At 49.4% G+C, this 14953-nt stretch overlaps 1 protein-coding gene across 1 annotated transcript; it reads left to right on the top strand.

The window, feature by feature from the left end:
- The first annotated feature begins 7254 nt into the window (after positions 1 to 7254).
- Positions 7255 to 14493, top strand: Ahsg (alpha 2-HS glycoprotein). Its single transcript, XM_057765352.1, has 7 exons — positions 7255 to 7520; positions 9093 to 9203; positions 9953 to 10037; positions 10354 to 10517; positions 11631 to 11732; positions 13238 to 13321; positions 13889 to 14493. The coding sequence occupies exons 1-7, from the start codon at positions 7308 to 7310 to the stop codon at positions 14177 to 14179; spliced, it is 1050 nt and encodes a 349-aa protein (XP_057621335.1). The 5' UTR covers positions 7255 to 7307; the 3' UTR covers positions 14180 to 14493.
- Positions 14494 to 14953: the final 460 nt, after the last annotated feature.

Below are 14953 nucleotides of genomic sequence, written 5' to 3'. Positions count from 1 at the left end.
GCCCAAGTGTGGGCAGCCAGCTGGGAAGCCAGACCAGACTGCACTTGTCTATGCCAAGGGGAAACCGAGAGTACCACCAGGCAAACCATCTTTCAGGAGCATCTTGGAAGCCCTCCCGGGGAGGTCCGAAGGTGCCTTGTTTCTGGGCTCCAGCATTATATGCCCACTTCTCTGACCAGCCATTCGCACCGGGTGCACACAGTCTTGAGCCCTGCCTTGCTGGCTTCCTGGGATAGGAAACCAATTGTTTTCTTCTAAAACCACCATCTCCATTTTGTCTTCTGATTCCTCCATTGCCAGAAGTCACCAACACAAGGCCTCTCTGGACAGCGCGGATAAAAAAGCAAAGTGCATATACGATGCCCCTCACTGTCGCCTCTTACATCCCTCCTGTGCTGTTGGTAATAGAGATGGTACCTGCCAGGAGCATCAAGTGTACTTCTTATTTAATGTTATAAACCCGTTTATTCACTACTGCAATCACTCCTTTTACAGACGAGTAAGATGAGACTCAGAGTGTGCGCAGCTTGTCCCGAAGGAGATAAAACCCAGAGCCTTTCAGGCATTGCTTCCCCTGCTTCTGATGTGGGATATATAAAGGCAAAGGGCCACCTCTGTCTTTAGCGTTCTCCACATATTCTCTGTGTACTCTCCATACTGGAGCATTGGGACTATTAAGAACTATCTTTTGGTAGCCAACCTGGTGCCAGGCTTCACAGTGACCACTCTGCTAACATGATCTCACAAAGTCTTTGGGTTATCTTTTCTAGCCTGGTTTTAGTACCATGTTTAACTCATGGAGAAACTGGAGCTTAGAAAGACTTAGTCTCTCTAAATGGACAAATAGTGGAGAAGGGTTTAGATTTTGGTGTGCCTTTTGACTCCTTATGGAGGCCCGGAGTCATGCTCAGCGGCCCATGGCCATGCCTCCCACACAGCTAACGTCTCTCCATCCCTCTTGCCCTCACTGCTCCCGCCACTGCCTGGGTCTCTGTAAGAATCTAGGTCCTGAGGTTCAGCCTGCCCCTTAGGCCATCAGATGGCTGGGCTTCTGGTTGTACAGTCTCAGCACACAGAAGCGTTGCCCCGGCCCTGTGATCTGCACCTTCACTATGAGCTGTCCTGTTGCTAATCAATGTTTGATAAGAACACATGCCACAGTGACGGCCCACCCCACCTAAATGCAGTCAAGAGATCAGACAGCAAGAAAAAAACTGCTATCAGCTTTGCTAGATTTAGGATCAATGGGAGGCCTCCTCTACCTTACAACGCCAGCATTGGCATCTATCTTTTACCTTTCCATGTTCAAGAAGCCTAATCAAGGCAATGCATATGGAAGAATGTCTAGGTTTTGACTTCATTGTTAACCCTTTTGAGCATCCAAATAAGCCTCTGGGCACCAGGAGAAATCCTTCTGGAACGGCGATTGACCAGCTTCCATCGATTAATCATTGAACAATATATTTCTAAAGATGCAAGCCAAGACTGCTTGGCTGTGTGCCTGATCGATTCATAACCACAATGACTTATCTTGCTGCTCAGCCGTTGGCGTCAGTCTTGCCAATTGATTGCCAGCTATTAGATTGCCTCAGCATAGATTTAAGTGAGCAACAAATGAAGGAGGAGAGAACAGAGCCTGGAAAGGGGAGCAGGTTATAGCCCGGGTGTTCTAGAGCCCAATGCAGAGAGCTGGCATTGAGTGTGTGTACCTGCAGCAGGAGAAAACGTGAGAGCCCCATGAGGTTTGAAATCATGCTGGTGGAAAGGAAAAGCTCCCTCACAACTAGAGTGAGGAAACAAGAGAAAGTGTTGCCACAGATGAGAGTAAGTTCCTGCGTCTGGACATTCTCCAGCAGACTCCAGACACCAGAGGGAATTCCTGGGTGAGAGGCTCTTCTGTCCCTCCGTGCCGGGTATGAGGCCCACTCCAGGGCTGTGTTCTTCTGGGTTACAGGCCGAGGGCAGGAACCTGTTCTCTATGTCCTCGCTATATGCAGCAGAGAGCCATGCTGTCAAGCATGTGGCAAAGGAACACAAGTAGAAAGGGATCACACTTTCCAGCTGTGTTTCCTTGGCACACAACACAGACAAGTGCAAGAAAAAGTTATGAAGTTAGTAAGTGTGTGTCCAGAGACTATCCCCTACAGCGAGCAGACTCTTGTGTCAACTCAATGATGAACAGACCCACAGCAACCTCAACTGTCCACAGGATGGATTGTTGAATGTCCAAACTCAACAAGGTGTCATGAGTTACTTGGTGTTGGTGGCCCCAGATAACCTTGAGGGGCAAGGCCATGGATCTTCTGGAAGTCTTTATGTCCAACCCCCAGCAAGCACATTGCACGGCTCGTTCACACCCCTCTCCTGGTAAAGAGTGACACTCACCTTGAAGATGGCAAAGGGTGATGAAGAAGCCAACAGGGGAGGTGGGTGTGATGCTCTTCACTGACTAGAAAGTTTTCCCTGGAAAACGTTTAACTAGAAACAGTGTAATCATTTACCTCTTGTTTACCTTCTCACCCACAGTTGAGACAATGTCAATGCCACCCAAGTCATCACTGAAGTTTGTAGAGGCCGTTTTTGTTTTTCAGAAAAAAAAAAAAATGATTCCTAAGAATTGTTTAACTAACTCAAATTATGCAGGCACACTCATTCTCTTTTCCAATGTAAACCAAACTTCTTACACTTTTATTGTCCTGTAGCCTCACCCTAGCTCAAAAGTCAAGCTAAGAAGTTGCTAGCTGATCCCTAGTGACCAAGAGTCAAGTTCCAGCTTCTGTTAGGATCTCCAGCCTTCTGGCTACGGGTTACTAGAGAAGCAACATGAGTGGGCTAAATCCAGGTTCTGCTGTCTTGATGTGTTGGCGATGTCAGGTTCTAAAATCTCATGGAGCCTTTGCTTCCTCCACTGTAAAGAAGGGATGGTGGGAACAGTGCAGCTCCCCTACAGTAAGGAAGGGAGGGTGGGAACAATGCAGCTCTCCTGCAGTAAGGAAGGGAGGGTGGGAACAGTGCAGCTCTCCTGCTGTAGAGAAGGGAGGGGGAACAGTGCAGCTCTCCTGCTGTAAAGAAGGAGGGGGAACAGTGCAGCTCTCCTGCAGTAAGAAAGGGAGGGTGGGAACAGTGCAGCTCTCCTGAATTAAGAAAGGGAGGGTGGGAACAGTGCAGCTCTCCTGCTGTAAAGAAGGGAGGGTGGGAACAGGATAGCTCTCCTGAAGTAAAGAAGGGAGGGTGGGAACAGTGCAGCTCTCCTCCTGTAAGGGAGGGAGGGTGGGAACAGTGCAGCTCTCCTGCTGTAAAGAAGGGAGGGTGGGAACAGTGCAGCTCTCCTCCTGTAAGGGAAGGAGGGTGGGAACAGTGCAGCTCTCCTGCAGTAAGGAAGGGAGGGTGGGAACAGTGCAGCTCTCCTGCTATAGAGAAGGGAGGGGGAACAGTGCAGCTCTCCTGCAGTAAGGAAGGGAGGGGGAACAGTGCAGCTCTCCTGCTATAGAGAAGGGAGGGGGAACAGTGCAGCTCTCCTGCAGTAAGGAAGGGAGGGTGGGAGCAGTGCAGCTCTCCTGCACCTCCTAGACAAGGAATGGGAGGATGCTGGCTCCCTGTGGAGGTGAGATTGCAGCTTCAGCAGCCACACACCTCATTTCTTTGACTCTAAACTGGTTTTTGATTTTTGTGGGACAGTGCATGTAATCAGCATCAAGGCCACACTGAGGAGCAGCCCATAGTAGAAGGCCTTCCTCTGGGCGAAAGAGAATGGAAGATTCCCGTATTTTTCTGGGTCACATACAACCAACAGCACGAATCACGATGTTCCTGCAGCTTGGCTCAGCAGCTCAAATGATAAAGACGGCAGCAGTGGTGGCGGCAGTGACAATGTCCCTTAAAACAGAAGAAAGAAGAGAGATCTGTTGAGATCCAAAGAATTCTCTTGCTGTTCTGTGTGTATATCCTGCCTCTTCACTAAGGCCACTCAGAGAGAAAGAGCCTATCGCTCAGAACTGAAGGGGGAGCAACCTCGGGGTAGCACCTCCTTAAACCTGGAACCTTCGTGCCTTCCTTGCATCACCTCAGCCTGGCCCTGCTCTTCCCTTGCATGTCCTCATGGAACCTTCTTTGATTTTAGAACTCCAGAACCACTGTGGTCACTAGGCCTGGATCACTGCCTTTCATCTTTTTCCTTGTGGTCAGGCCCATGCCTTCCAACTGTGGTGCCCTGGCACTGAGTAAAAGGTTCTTCAGATAAGTGGGCAGTGTCTTATAGGGCAATTGGTGCAGAATTACCTTCCCATGATACCTGATGCACCCTGGGAGAAAGGCTGACTGGCATCCTGTTGGTTGATGTTTTCTGCCGGAGAACTAAAACCCACTCTCACTCCACAGACTAACGGCGCTAACAGCATGATGGCTTCGTGCCATAATCTATGGTTTCTAGGAGATCAGATGTGGCTGAGTCCAATGCGATGAGAGAGAGCCTTCAGGACACGAGATGTCTTCTCCTTGCTCTGTGTCCTGGCACCTGACTTCACAGATAGTAGATACCTGCCCCACCAAATGTTTGTTCTTCGAACATAGGAGCGAAGGAACAGCAGGATTATCAGAAGTTAGGTGCCTGGCTTCACTGGGCTTTGGCCTCTTAGGAACCAGAAAGGGCAGAATCAAGTGGCTGGGCTGTTACTAACCCAACACTGAGGCTTCTTCTTGTCCATGGCAGCCAGTCAGTCTTCTGGCTTTTGCTGGCGTGCACACATTCATGCTCTGGTTTGTGAGGAGCTGTAGTTCTAACTATCGTCCTGACCTCACTTGGCACTTCACCCCATCCTATGCCACCCTTCTGTTCTGAGAGCTCTGACAGGAGCCTGCCCTGAAAAATCTGGCCCGGAATTTATATTCATTCTCACTGTGCTGGGCCGCCCGTCCATTCTCTCTCTCATTCTCTCTTTCATAGTCTCTCTCTCTCTCTCTCTCTCTCTCTCTCTCTCTCTCTCTCTCTCTCTCTCTCTCTCTCTCCTCCCCCCACCCCCTCTCTCTGCCTACTACCCTGCTGCCACCTTAGGAATCGCGATCCTGAGACTTAGGACCGGTTTCCCTTAGCAAGCTTTACTACACCGCATTGTATTTACTGTGAGCACAGAGCACCGTTGCCCCACAGTGACAGGAGTGCTCAGGGGGAAATGTACAGGCGTCATTAAAATACCACAGTCACACAACATGCTTGCATGTTGTCCTTTCCAGCATGTTTTTATGTCTCTTTAATAGCATGGAGCAACATTTATCGTTGATGGCGTGAGGCAATATTCATGTTTCAATGCTAAATGGAAGAAATAAATGGCCACATATTCTATTTGATCTAGGAAAAGGAGGCATGTGGTTAAGAATGACTTCTGCCTTCTTTCACTGCATCACTGGGTGACAGGGCGTCAACCATTATCTTAGGCTATCAACAGTGTTACTGTTTGGTACATGGCCACCTTGTCTTTTTTTTCTTTCATGCAAAATCTTCTGGTAGGATTTAGATCTCTTTCCAGGCATACGGGTGCAGCGCTGAGAGATGCCCTTGAGAGGCTGACATCAGAACATTGGAGAGACTGTGACTTCAGGGTGTCCAGACAGATGGGCACGAAGGCTGTTAGTGAGAACTCCCCATTCACCATACAGACAAAGCAGTCCCATCCCTCCAGGTTTAAAGGGGGAATTGGGAGAAGGCCCGAAAGGCTCTCACGGCTGGGATAGGGAGCCCCAGCCAGTTGGAGCTGACAGGAGGGCTGTCTTGCTATGGGTCAAAGCAGAGATAAAGAGTGTACTGCTCACAGGTAGAGACTCCAGGCTAATGATGGTGCAGATTACCTGGCAAAGGGTTCCAGAATAGGCGCTTACAGAGCAAGCAGAGGTGTACATCCCTTTCCACCTCTGATTTATGAGGCACTTCCGTAAATTGTCCCTTTCCACTTCAGGCTTATTCTAACCCCAGTGGGGAACAAGTGACCCTAACCAAAATGGGTTTCTATCCAGAGGTCTGAAAATCGTCTCTGAGAGTTAGGACCCCTCCCCAAGAGAAGCCGCAGTCCCCATTCAGTTCTGCGCATGTGTGCACAGCCGGAAGAAGATGTAAAAGGAGCCATCAAAGCCACCATCGCAGCCCTGTTACCCTCCCTCACTGCCCAATCTGCCCAAACTACAAGTTGATGCCATTAGGATTTCCTTCGGGAGTTTTCTCTTTCTCTTCTTTTCTAAAAAGTACTTTCCCCCTGCTTGAAGCCACATTAAATCACGGGACAAATCCAGCCCAACGCGATGATGAAATGGTCTCTGTGGGAAGGCTTCTTTGTTCTGGGTCCTTGCACAATGTTTCTGAAACGTGTCTGCCCACTGTCCTGCCCACACTCCCTGGAGGTCGTGTCTGGGCTGTCAAAAGCCCCAGATACACTATCATCGTGGGGAGGCCGTAAAGAACGTGGGATAGATGAGTGTGTTCATAACTGCCCTTTCCTGGGATGCTGGAGGCCACTCCAGAGCTGTGTCACATGAGGGGCTCACAGTAGTCTGGAACCCCACTGCACTGCACATGCGCCCTGCCTGGGACCAGAGTGCTGCTGGTGCCAAACAGCCACCCAGAAATCACAAAGCAGGGCCTGCCTGTGCTGTTCCCTGGAAGGCTTGGTGGTGAGGTCTGCAGGAAGAAGTGGGGGAGGGGAATCCATACAGCGTGTTGGTCATATCCCTCCCTGTCGTAAGACCTCTTTCCTCTCACCCTCATTCTTCTTACCAAAGACCCTGTCATCTCCCACGGCTTCCTGTATCTTTGCTACGCATGTGGACCTTATTCTCCCTCCAGGATGCTTCTTGCAGGGGACCAATTGGCACCATTATTAGACTTATCAGATTGTTACAGATTGTCCTCTCCCTCCTGGGTGTCATGGCATACTCACATTCGGGTAGAGGACCCTCCCTCTGCTGCCACCCCGGCTGCACCCTGGGCCGGCCATGTCCATTTCATCTCTCACCTGCCTCCTGTCTCTGCTGTTATCTCTGTGCTCCAGGCAGACTTTGGACCATCTTCCCCCACAGCAGCGTTGACTTTGGCAGACTTACTGGGGATGGCTGATGTCCTAACCTATTTGCTTTTCCAGAGCAAACTTGCAGGGATTTGGAATCAGAACAAAATTCGTCCCACGCCCTTATGCAATTCCTTCGGCAGGCTCTATCAGATAAATAAAGCCGCCTGCCCCCCTCCATTGGTCTAGCTCTCTGAGCTGATTATTTGGGCTAGTCCTGGTATCTGCCCATCTTCTACAGCCTCTCTGGGGGCAGCCATGAAGTCCTTGGTCCTGCTTCTTTGTTTTGCTCAGCTCTGGGGCTGTCAATCAGCTCCACATGCTACGGGAATGGGCTTTAGAGAAGTGGCTTGTGATGACCCAGATGCAGAGCAAGCAGCTTTGACGGCCGTGGACTACCTCAATCAACATCTTCAACACGGATTCAAGCACACCTTGAATCAGGTTGACAAAGTCAAGGTGTGGCCTCGGGTAAGTGAGCCTTTCACGACTGGGTACAACCCAGTGCCTCAAAGGCTAGCATCTCCCAGATATAGATAAAAGTGTAACAGAGACTGGTCTCTTCCCAGAAGCAGGACAGGGGAAGGGGAGAGCAGGAGAGGCCACTTCGGTACTGTAGTCATGAATCACACAGAGGTTGCTCCTTCTGAGAAGAAGAAGGGACTCAATGGTAGTTCACAGACCACAGGCGGAAGGCGGGACTTCTGGTAAAACTTGGGCTCCTATTTGCCGATCTAAAAACCACTTGTCTTTCTTGGCTTCTGTTTGTCTCTGGTGAAAACTGGAAGTGGCGTTTGGCCAGGGCTTAAGTGTGACAGCCATTTAAACATAGATCATTTCATTAAAACCCCCCTTTCCCCCATTCCAGCCTGTGTGGTAGCCACGCTGTTGTGCAACAGATGTCAGATGCTATGGGCACTAGTGGGTTGAAACCATAAACTCTCCGATATTTGGCTGCTTTTGACAAAGTTGGAAATTCCATATGGTTCAGCTTAACATAAAGATGGGAAAGACATGTTTGTGTCACAAGAGACTTGGGATTTAGGAGGGAAAATAACCATCAGAATACCAAGATGGAGGAACAATATCCAGTATGACCAAGGAGCAGCTGATTTGAGACTAGGATTCTTGCGAGAGAACTTTTAGGACAGTGCATAATTTTAAGAGCACACAGGCATAATGACCAGATCAGTAGTATTATGATGAACACACAGTATACATATTGCAGGGAAAGCCACAAGAGAGCACGGTGCGCTAAACACAGAGGTTGAGGGCTGCTTTCTTTGGGACTCCCAAGTAGAGCAGGAAGCTTTATGTCATCATGGAATTGTTTGAGCCATCCCTGCACATAAAACTCGGTGCTTCTACTCCCAGAGGTGTTGAAGTCTCAGGCGGAGCTGAAGGGAGAGGTCAGCCAAGCCAGGCTGAGATTGTATAAAATTTGGTACATTTCAAGATGTGAAAAAAGGGATAGATGAACAGGTAGAGTAACTGAACAACCTCATGGGGTCATGCAGGTTTCCCAGATTGCTTCCGCACTAGCGATGACAGCTTCCTGGCCTCAGAATAAAGAGGCAGGAAGCAGGAACTCACTATACATCCAAGGCCTGATGAGCTAGACAATAGGAAAAGCCAAGAGAATCCTCTAAGGAAAAGAAAACCTAAAGGAGAAGAGGAAGAGCGTGGACAACTAGAGAGAAGAAAGAATGGGGCAGAATGAGGACTAGAAAAGACATAGCAAGATAATAAACTGTTCAAAATAAAAAGTAGGCCCCAGCACCTCTGTAAAAGAGAGCTCCGAATAAGAACGGGGGCTTGCATAGCCATCCAAGCCCCCCACCTTCTGGCCCCCATTTCACACCTGCTCCATCTGTGGAAGACAAAAACCAAAGACACAGTGCAGAGACAGAGGGGGTTGAGACCGGTGGGGCCTCTTCTCACTACTCCCAAAGTTCACCCTCCCCTAAGCTCTACCAAGGCTTCACACCTGCTGACACACTGGATGGGCCGGAAGTCGCTCACCTCTTCCTTCCGTCTTCACAGCGGCCCTTCGGGGAAGTGTTTGAGTTGGAATTAGACACGCTGGAGACCACCTGCCATGTTCTGGACCCCACTCCCCTGGCCAATTGTTCTGTGAGGCAGCTGGTCGATCATGTGAGTGCCAGTTTATGGGTCCTACCTTATGGTGGGTGGGTGGGGCCTGGTCACCACGGTCCAGCAAAGAGCAGCTGGGCCTTATCCAACTCATGGTAGCTATCATGGTGAGCCAGAGTGCAATTTTTCCCCTTTTTTCTTATGAAGAAATTTCTTAAATACAATCTTTTCTCATGTTACATAGCTATCCCCATTCCCACTCCCTCCCCTTCTCCCTCCTTACCCTCCCCTATCCCATCCCTACCCACGCTTCAGAGAGGGTAAGGCTTCCCATGGGGAGTCAACCAAGTCTGACACTTCACTTCCAGCAAGGCAAGACCAAGGCCCTCTCCCCTGTATCTAGGCTGAGCAAGGTATCCCTCCAAAGAGAATGGGCTCCAAGGTGCCAGTTCAAGCATTAGGGATAAACCCTGGTCCCACTGCCAGTGTTCGCTGACTCTGGACTGGCAGCAGGGGAACCTTCGAAGGATCAAACTAGGCTCACTGAATGTGGGCAACACCTGTGAGACTTCTGTGGTGTGTGAGGACAGAACAGTCTCTGAAACTGCTCTTGGGTGGCACCTGCCCTGAGGCCAGTTTTCACAACCCTTGAGCTGTCTTTTTGAAGCCCTCCCTGAAAGCACCTTATCATTATAAGATCCCTGGAGGCGACCTTGGGCAGGTTACCTCCCACAGCCCTGCCAGGATGCTACCCAGGTGAGCAGCCAAGACGTAAGGCTCCTGGGCGTCAGCACGGGTTTCTTTCCCAGGCGGTGGAGGGAGACTGTGACTTCCACGTTCTGAAACAAGACGGCCAGTTCTCTGTGATGCACGCCCAGTGCCACTCCAATCCAGGTCAGATGATTCTCCTGCTTATTTTTATCTTGTGGAACGAGAAAGGAACCAATAATTTCATACTCAAGTAGGCCTCACTTCATTGGCGAGGATTTCCGGTCTTGAGGTTGTAACACGGTTTTTACTAACAGAGCTCGTTCCCATGGGTGGACATCATCCCTCATGGCTATGACTTGGTGAAGGTTCACGCAGGTGCTCGAAGGTTTAGGGAAAAGGTAGATTGCAGCCAGAGCATGAGTAGCTCTCTCTAAATAAGCCAACAGTGGTGTGTGCCTTGGACAATGATGGTTAAGACCCCATTCATCTTTCTGCCCAGACTCTGCAGAGGATGTGCGAAAGGTGTGCCCAAATTGTGGACTGCTGGCTTCGTTCAATGACTCCAGCGTGGTGAATACTGTCAACGCTGCCCTGAATGCCTTCAATGCACAGAATAACGGAAGCTATTTTAAACTGGTGGAGGTTTCCCGGGCTCAAAATACGGTAAAACCCTAAGACTCTTTTGATAGACTTGGGCAATTTGGTGACCCTTGGGGAGTGTTTGGGGGTGAAAAACCAGAAGACAAGGGGATATTGGTTGAAAAGGCTATCAAGGGGTCTCCTAGTCCTGTGCAGAATCCTTAAGGCTCAGCAGCACTGTCCTAGAGAGCCACTTCAACCTCAGTCAGACACAAAGTAGCAGTTAGGCAGCAACCTGGTGTCCCTGCCTGTGCCTAACACTTAACACCAGGGCTCTGGGTTCAGATATAGTAAATTCACTGGATGCTACACACTCACCACCCCACCAGTAACATCCACTGTAGACTGGAAATCAACACCAAAAATGGTATGGGCCTACTCATACTGACAGGCAGATAATGGGAGGTTCCCAGTTTACCCTTCAAGGCTGGAGGTGTGGGGCTGGGAGGGGACCATCCAATTGTACAACAAGGGTTAACTATTTGCGTGCAACAGAATTGTGGTGTTTAAGAAACGTGGCAATCTGTTAGCAAGCCAGGATATACTTGCAAACACATTAATGTAGGTGGGAATTCTGTAATTCCTGGAAAGTACCCATCTCATACTACATCAAGTAGCAGATGTGCTGTGCTTGCAAGGCTCCAAGCAGTACAAGGAAGGAAGCCACAAGCAATGCCTTACATTCCTCCATCTGGTTTGCTTCTCCCTTGATCCTGGTGTATGAAACTGGGGTGGGGCCGTTTCTTTGTTTCCCCCTCCAGTCAGGAATGATGCAAACATTGGGTTCTGATGGTTGAGGGATTAAATAAGAGATGCTGGGTTTCGATCCCTGCCTGTCTAAAGTTGGCCCTTTGGTTTCCTGCTTCCTCTCTAAAAATTTACCTCTGCCCTGGGCAATGGACAATGAAGCCTTGGCAATTCTTTGAGAAGACTTAACTCCTTTCTCCGCAGCCCAGGGCCACACACATGGTCTGTGTGCATTGTGTTCTTTCAAGCTACACCAGATCATGGTCTCCCTCCCCCACCCCTCCCTCCCTCCCTCCCTCCCTCCCTCCCTCCCTCCCTCCTGCTAACCTCTTCTTGTCCCTGGCAATCCTGATCATCTAGCCTCACACACCTCTGCATTTTTATTCTCAGCCTCCCCCAGTTTCTACTTTTGTGGAGTTTGTGGTAGCTGCTACCGACTGCACTGCTCAAGGGGTCACGGATCCAGCCAAGTGTAACCTGCTGGCAGAAAAGGTGAGCGGGTCACACCCTGGGGCTCTTGCCACCTGGCCAGCCTGGATACCGAACAAAGCATCACTTTGTAGTTTACATCTTGTAGCTGAAGGAAGAAAGTTTAAAAAAAAAGTGCAACAATGTCCACTTGTAAAACTGGAGAAATGGCAGATAAAGCACGCACTTCTGTTTATCTAGAAGACCCAAGGTCAGTTCCCAGCATTCACAGCAGGTGGCTCACCTTTAGCCCCAGCTTTGATGCGTCTGGCCTTTGCAGGTACCTGCACACATGCAAGTGCTCACAAACACGTATGCTTACGCGCATGCACACACACACACACACAACATACACATAATTAAAATTGATCAAATCAAATCCTAATTTTTAAAAAAATGTCCACTTACCCACTTGTTATAGAGTTGGACCATGCCAGGTCTTTCTCTGGTGCCTGTCCTCCCCTCTTAAGTGTAGTCAGCAAACTATCTCACGTACGAGAAGCGCATGAAGTATGATGGGAGACAGTGGTCAGTTCCCAAGGCTGTCTGGTGTGTGTGGCTGCTGGGTGTATAGCTGCTGGCAGCCTGAGTCGCAGATTTCCTACATGTGCCTCTGACGCTTGGAAACCTTGAGGGTTTGAGTCTACATCTGTGGGGATTTAGTGTCAAGAGAGTGTCAGAGTGTTTGACCAAGTTACACCCCTAAAGATGATGTGTCATCGATAACTAATGGTGGGACACAGAGACGAGACCCCAGTGTTTGGTGAGAGCCACTGAAGAAGGTGGGGCACATAGGTGAACTGTGACGGATATGGACAGATGTGAGAAAAACATCTGTAGAGTAATTGGAAGACACAGGGCATCAAAGTCATGTACAGAATGACTTCACGTCATAGTTGAAGTTGTATTTGGCAGAATTTATTTCAAAAACACCACACCTACATTAGCAGTGGCTTTTCGTGTGTCAGAACGACCTCAAGGATTACAGGCACGTGTTCTCGCTCGCGTAGCATTTCTGTGTATTCAATGCTATCTGGAGGATTGCATACCATATGTTTTATAAGCAGAGACCAGAAGTATCATTTGAAGCAAAGATAGGGTTTATTAAGGGACATATGAGGTTTTTAAAGAAACTGATGGCTTAGATTTAAGTGAATATGTATATGGGGGGAAGAGAGACAGAGAGAAGGAGGGAAGGAGAGAGAGAGAGAAGGAGGGAGAGAGAGAGACAGAGAGAGAAGGAAGGAGAGAGAGAGAAGGAGGGAGAGAAGGAAGGAGAGAGAGACAGAGAGAGAAGGAAGAAGAAAGAGAGAAGGAGGGAGAGAGAGAGAGAGAGAAGGAAGGAGAGAGAGAGAGAACTAACTGGCTTTCATTACTTAGGACATGGGTGTGGCTTCTCAAAGGGGCAAATTTAGAAGAAAAGAATTAGAAACTTAAGTTCCTTCGCTTCAAAATGTTATAGTATAATTGAAACTGGGAGAGAACTATTTCTATATCACTTAAAATAATCCCTTTCTTTCTGGGGACAGCAATATGGCTTCTGCAAGGCAAGTCTTGTCAAAAAGCTTGATGACGAAGAGCTTTCAGTGGCCTGCAAAGTTTTCCAAAAACAGGTAACTTCATGGATCCCCTTCAGGCTTCTGCCGTGGATTAGGAGGAATGGGACACTAGCTGCCCTGTCCTAAGCCTCAAAGTGGGAGGGCTCATTGACGGGGGAAGTGTGTTCCGGTTGGGTCCTTCTGTCTCACGCTCTGGTGGCTACAGGGGAGAAGAGTCCTCATATATAGCTGGCAAAGCCACCTTGTTATGTGTAAAAAGTGGAAATGCTTTTCCTCTTTCCAGAGACCAAGTGGGCTGCTCTGCCTGGCAGCTCCTGGGTGCTCCCAGGAAAGGGTGAAGGTTCTCTGTGGGTGGGGTACGTGTAAATGAGACTGTGTTTGTTGAAGTCTACGGGGATTGCAGTAATACTAGAGAGACTGGAGCCCCATAGGCCAGTCACCTCTTCCCATGAGGGTCCTCAGTATTTTACCAGTTCTCTTTAATTATGTTCTCCCCAATTCACAATCATTACTGGGAGGAAATAGAGAGGGGCGTATCCCAGACTCATGGGGAGACCTACCTGGGAGGAGGAAATAATCTTACCTGAGAAAATGGTCCTCTCTCTCCTTGTGTCCCTGCAGCCACAGCCAGCCAGTGTCGACGCAGCAGGTCCTGCACCCGCAGTGGACCAAGCTGCACCCCCAGCCCCACCAGCTAACCCACCAGCATCTCTAGTGGTGGCGGTTCCTCCAGGACCTCCAGCCCACCGAACCCACCATGACCTGCGCCATGCCTTCTCACCTGTGGCCTCCGTGGAGTCGGCCTCAGGAGAGGTTGTTAACCTGCCTAAGGTGGTCCACTCTGGCCCTGCAGGTGCTGCTGATCCAGCAGTCCGCCCGTGCCCAGGCAGGGTGAGACACTTCCGTATCTAGGCTAGGCTCAGTGAAGTAAGGTTTCGGTAGAGAGGACATAGCCGCTATTTTGCCCAAGACTGGACATGAGGCTGGGAGCTTGTCCCCTGACAAAACAAGTGCCACCTCACAGCTTGAATCTCAGTGTTCTTCGTTCCTCAGAGAACGGGGCAGAGAAGGGATGGCCATATTTGAGGAAAGGCACAATGGCCACTGTTGTGATGACAAATGTCTGCCACTGTTTCTCTGCCTTCTCACTGACCTCATAGAAAATGGTTGCAACTGTGACTCGGAAAGGTGCTCTTGCCAATCTTATATACACCCATGAATAAAAGCGCCCGAAGGACCTTTCTTAAATAGGAAGGTTCTGAGGCAAACTGTGGTCATGACCATTGTCTACCTCCTTCTAATAGCCTTGGGTATGGTGTCAGGCCAACAAGTACACCACTGTTGCTTTACCAAGTCTACATGGGAACAGATGCAGAAGAGAAGCAGGAGAAAAAGCTGCTGGGTTGCAATAATCAGGAAAGCTTGAGACCAAGGTGTGCTTGAGGCCTTTAGGAGATGACCATTTCCTCATGAGAAAACAATTCTGTTCACTGTCGGAGGACCAAAAACATTCTTACAGGTGGGCCCAGTGCCTACACTTTGGAAAGACTGAGTTGACTTTTTCGAGACTGATTGGTAATTAACACAGGGACCTCACCGTCATTGGATTTGTTCATTAGGCTTGGGCTGATGAGATGGTGATTGCTGTGTGAGTCCAGCAACCTGGCTCCAACCCCCTAGAAACCA

Source organism: Chionomys nivalis, chromosome 3 (genome assembly GCF_950005125.1).
Source record: "Chionomys nivalis chromosome 3, mChiNiv1.1, whole genome shotgun sequence".
In the NCBI taxonomy this organism is placed as follows: Eukaryota; Metazoa; Chordata; class Mammalia; order Rodentia; family Cricetidae; genus Chionomys; species Chionomys nivalis.
The sequence above is the reverse complement of the archived record's forward strand: the minus strand, read 5'-3'. Positions and strand labels throughout refer to the sequence as shown.

What these genes read in the sequence shown, in the direction of transcription:
- Ahsg (XM_057765352.1), top strand. Translation starts at nt 7,308, where the DNA reads ATGAAGTCCTTGGTCCTGCTTCTTTGTTTTGCTCAGCTCTGGGGCTGT. An exon ending in AAGTCAAGGTGTGGCCTCGG is followed by an intron (nt 7,521 to 9,092) that starts GTAAGTGAGCCT and finishes CCGTCTTCACAG; the next exon opens with CGGCCCTTCGGGGAAGTGTT. An exon ending in TTTCCCGGGCTCAAAATACG is followed by an intron (nt 10,518 to 11,630) that starts GTAAAACCCTAA and finishes TTTTATTCTCAG; the next exon opens with CCTCCCCCAGTTTCTACTTT.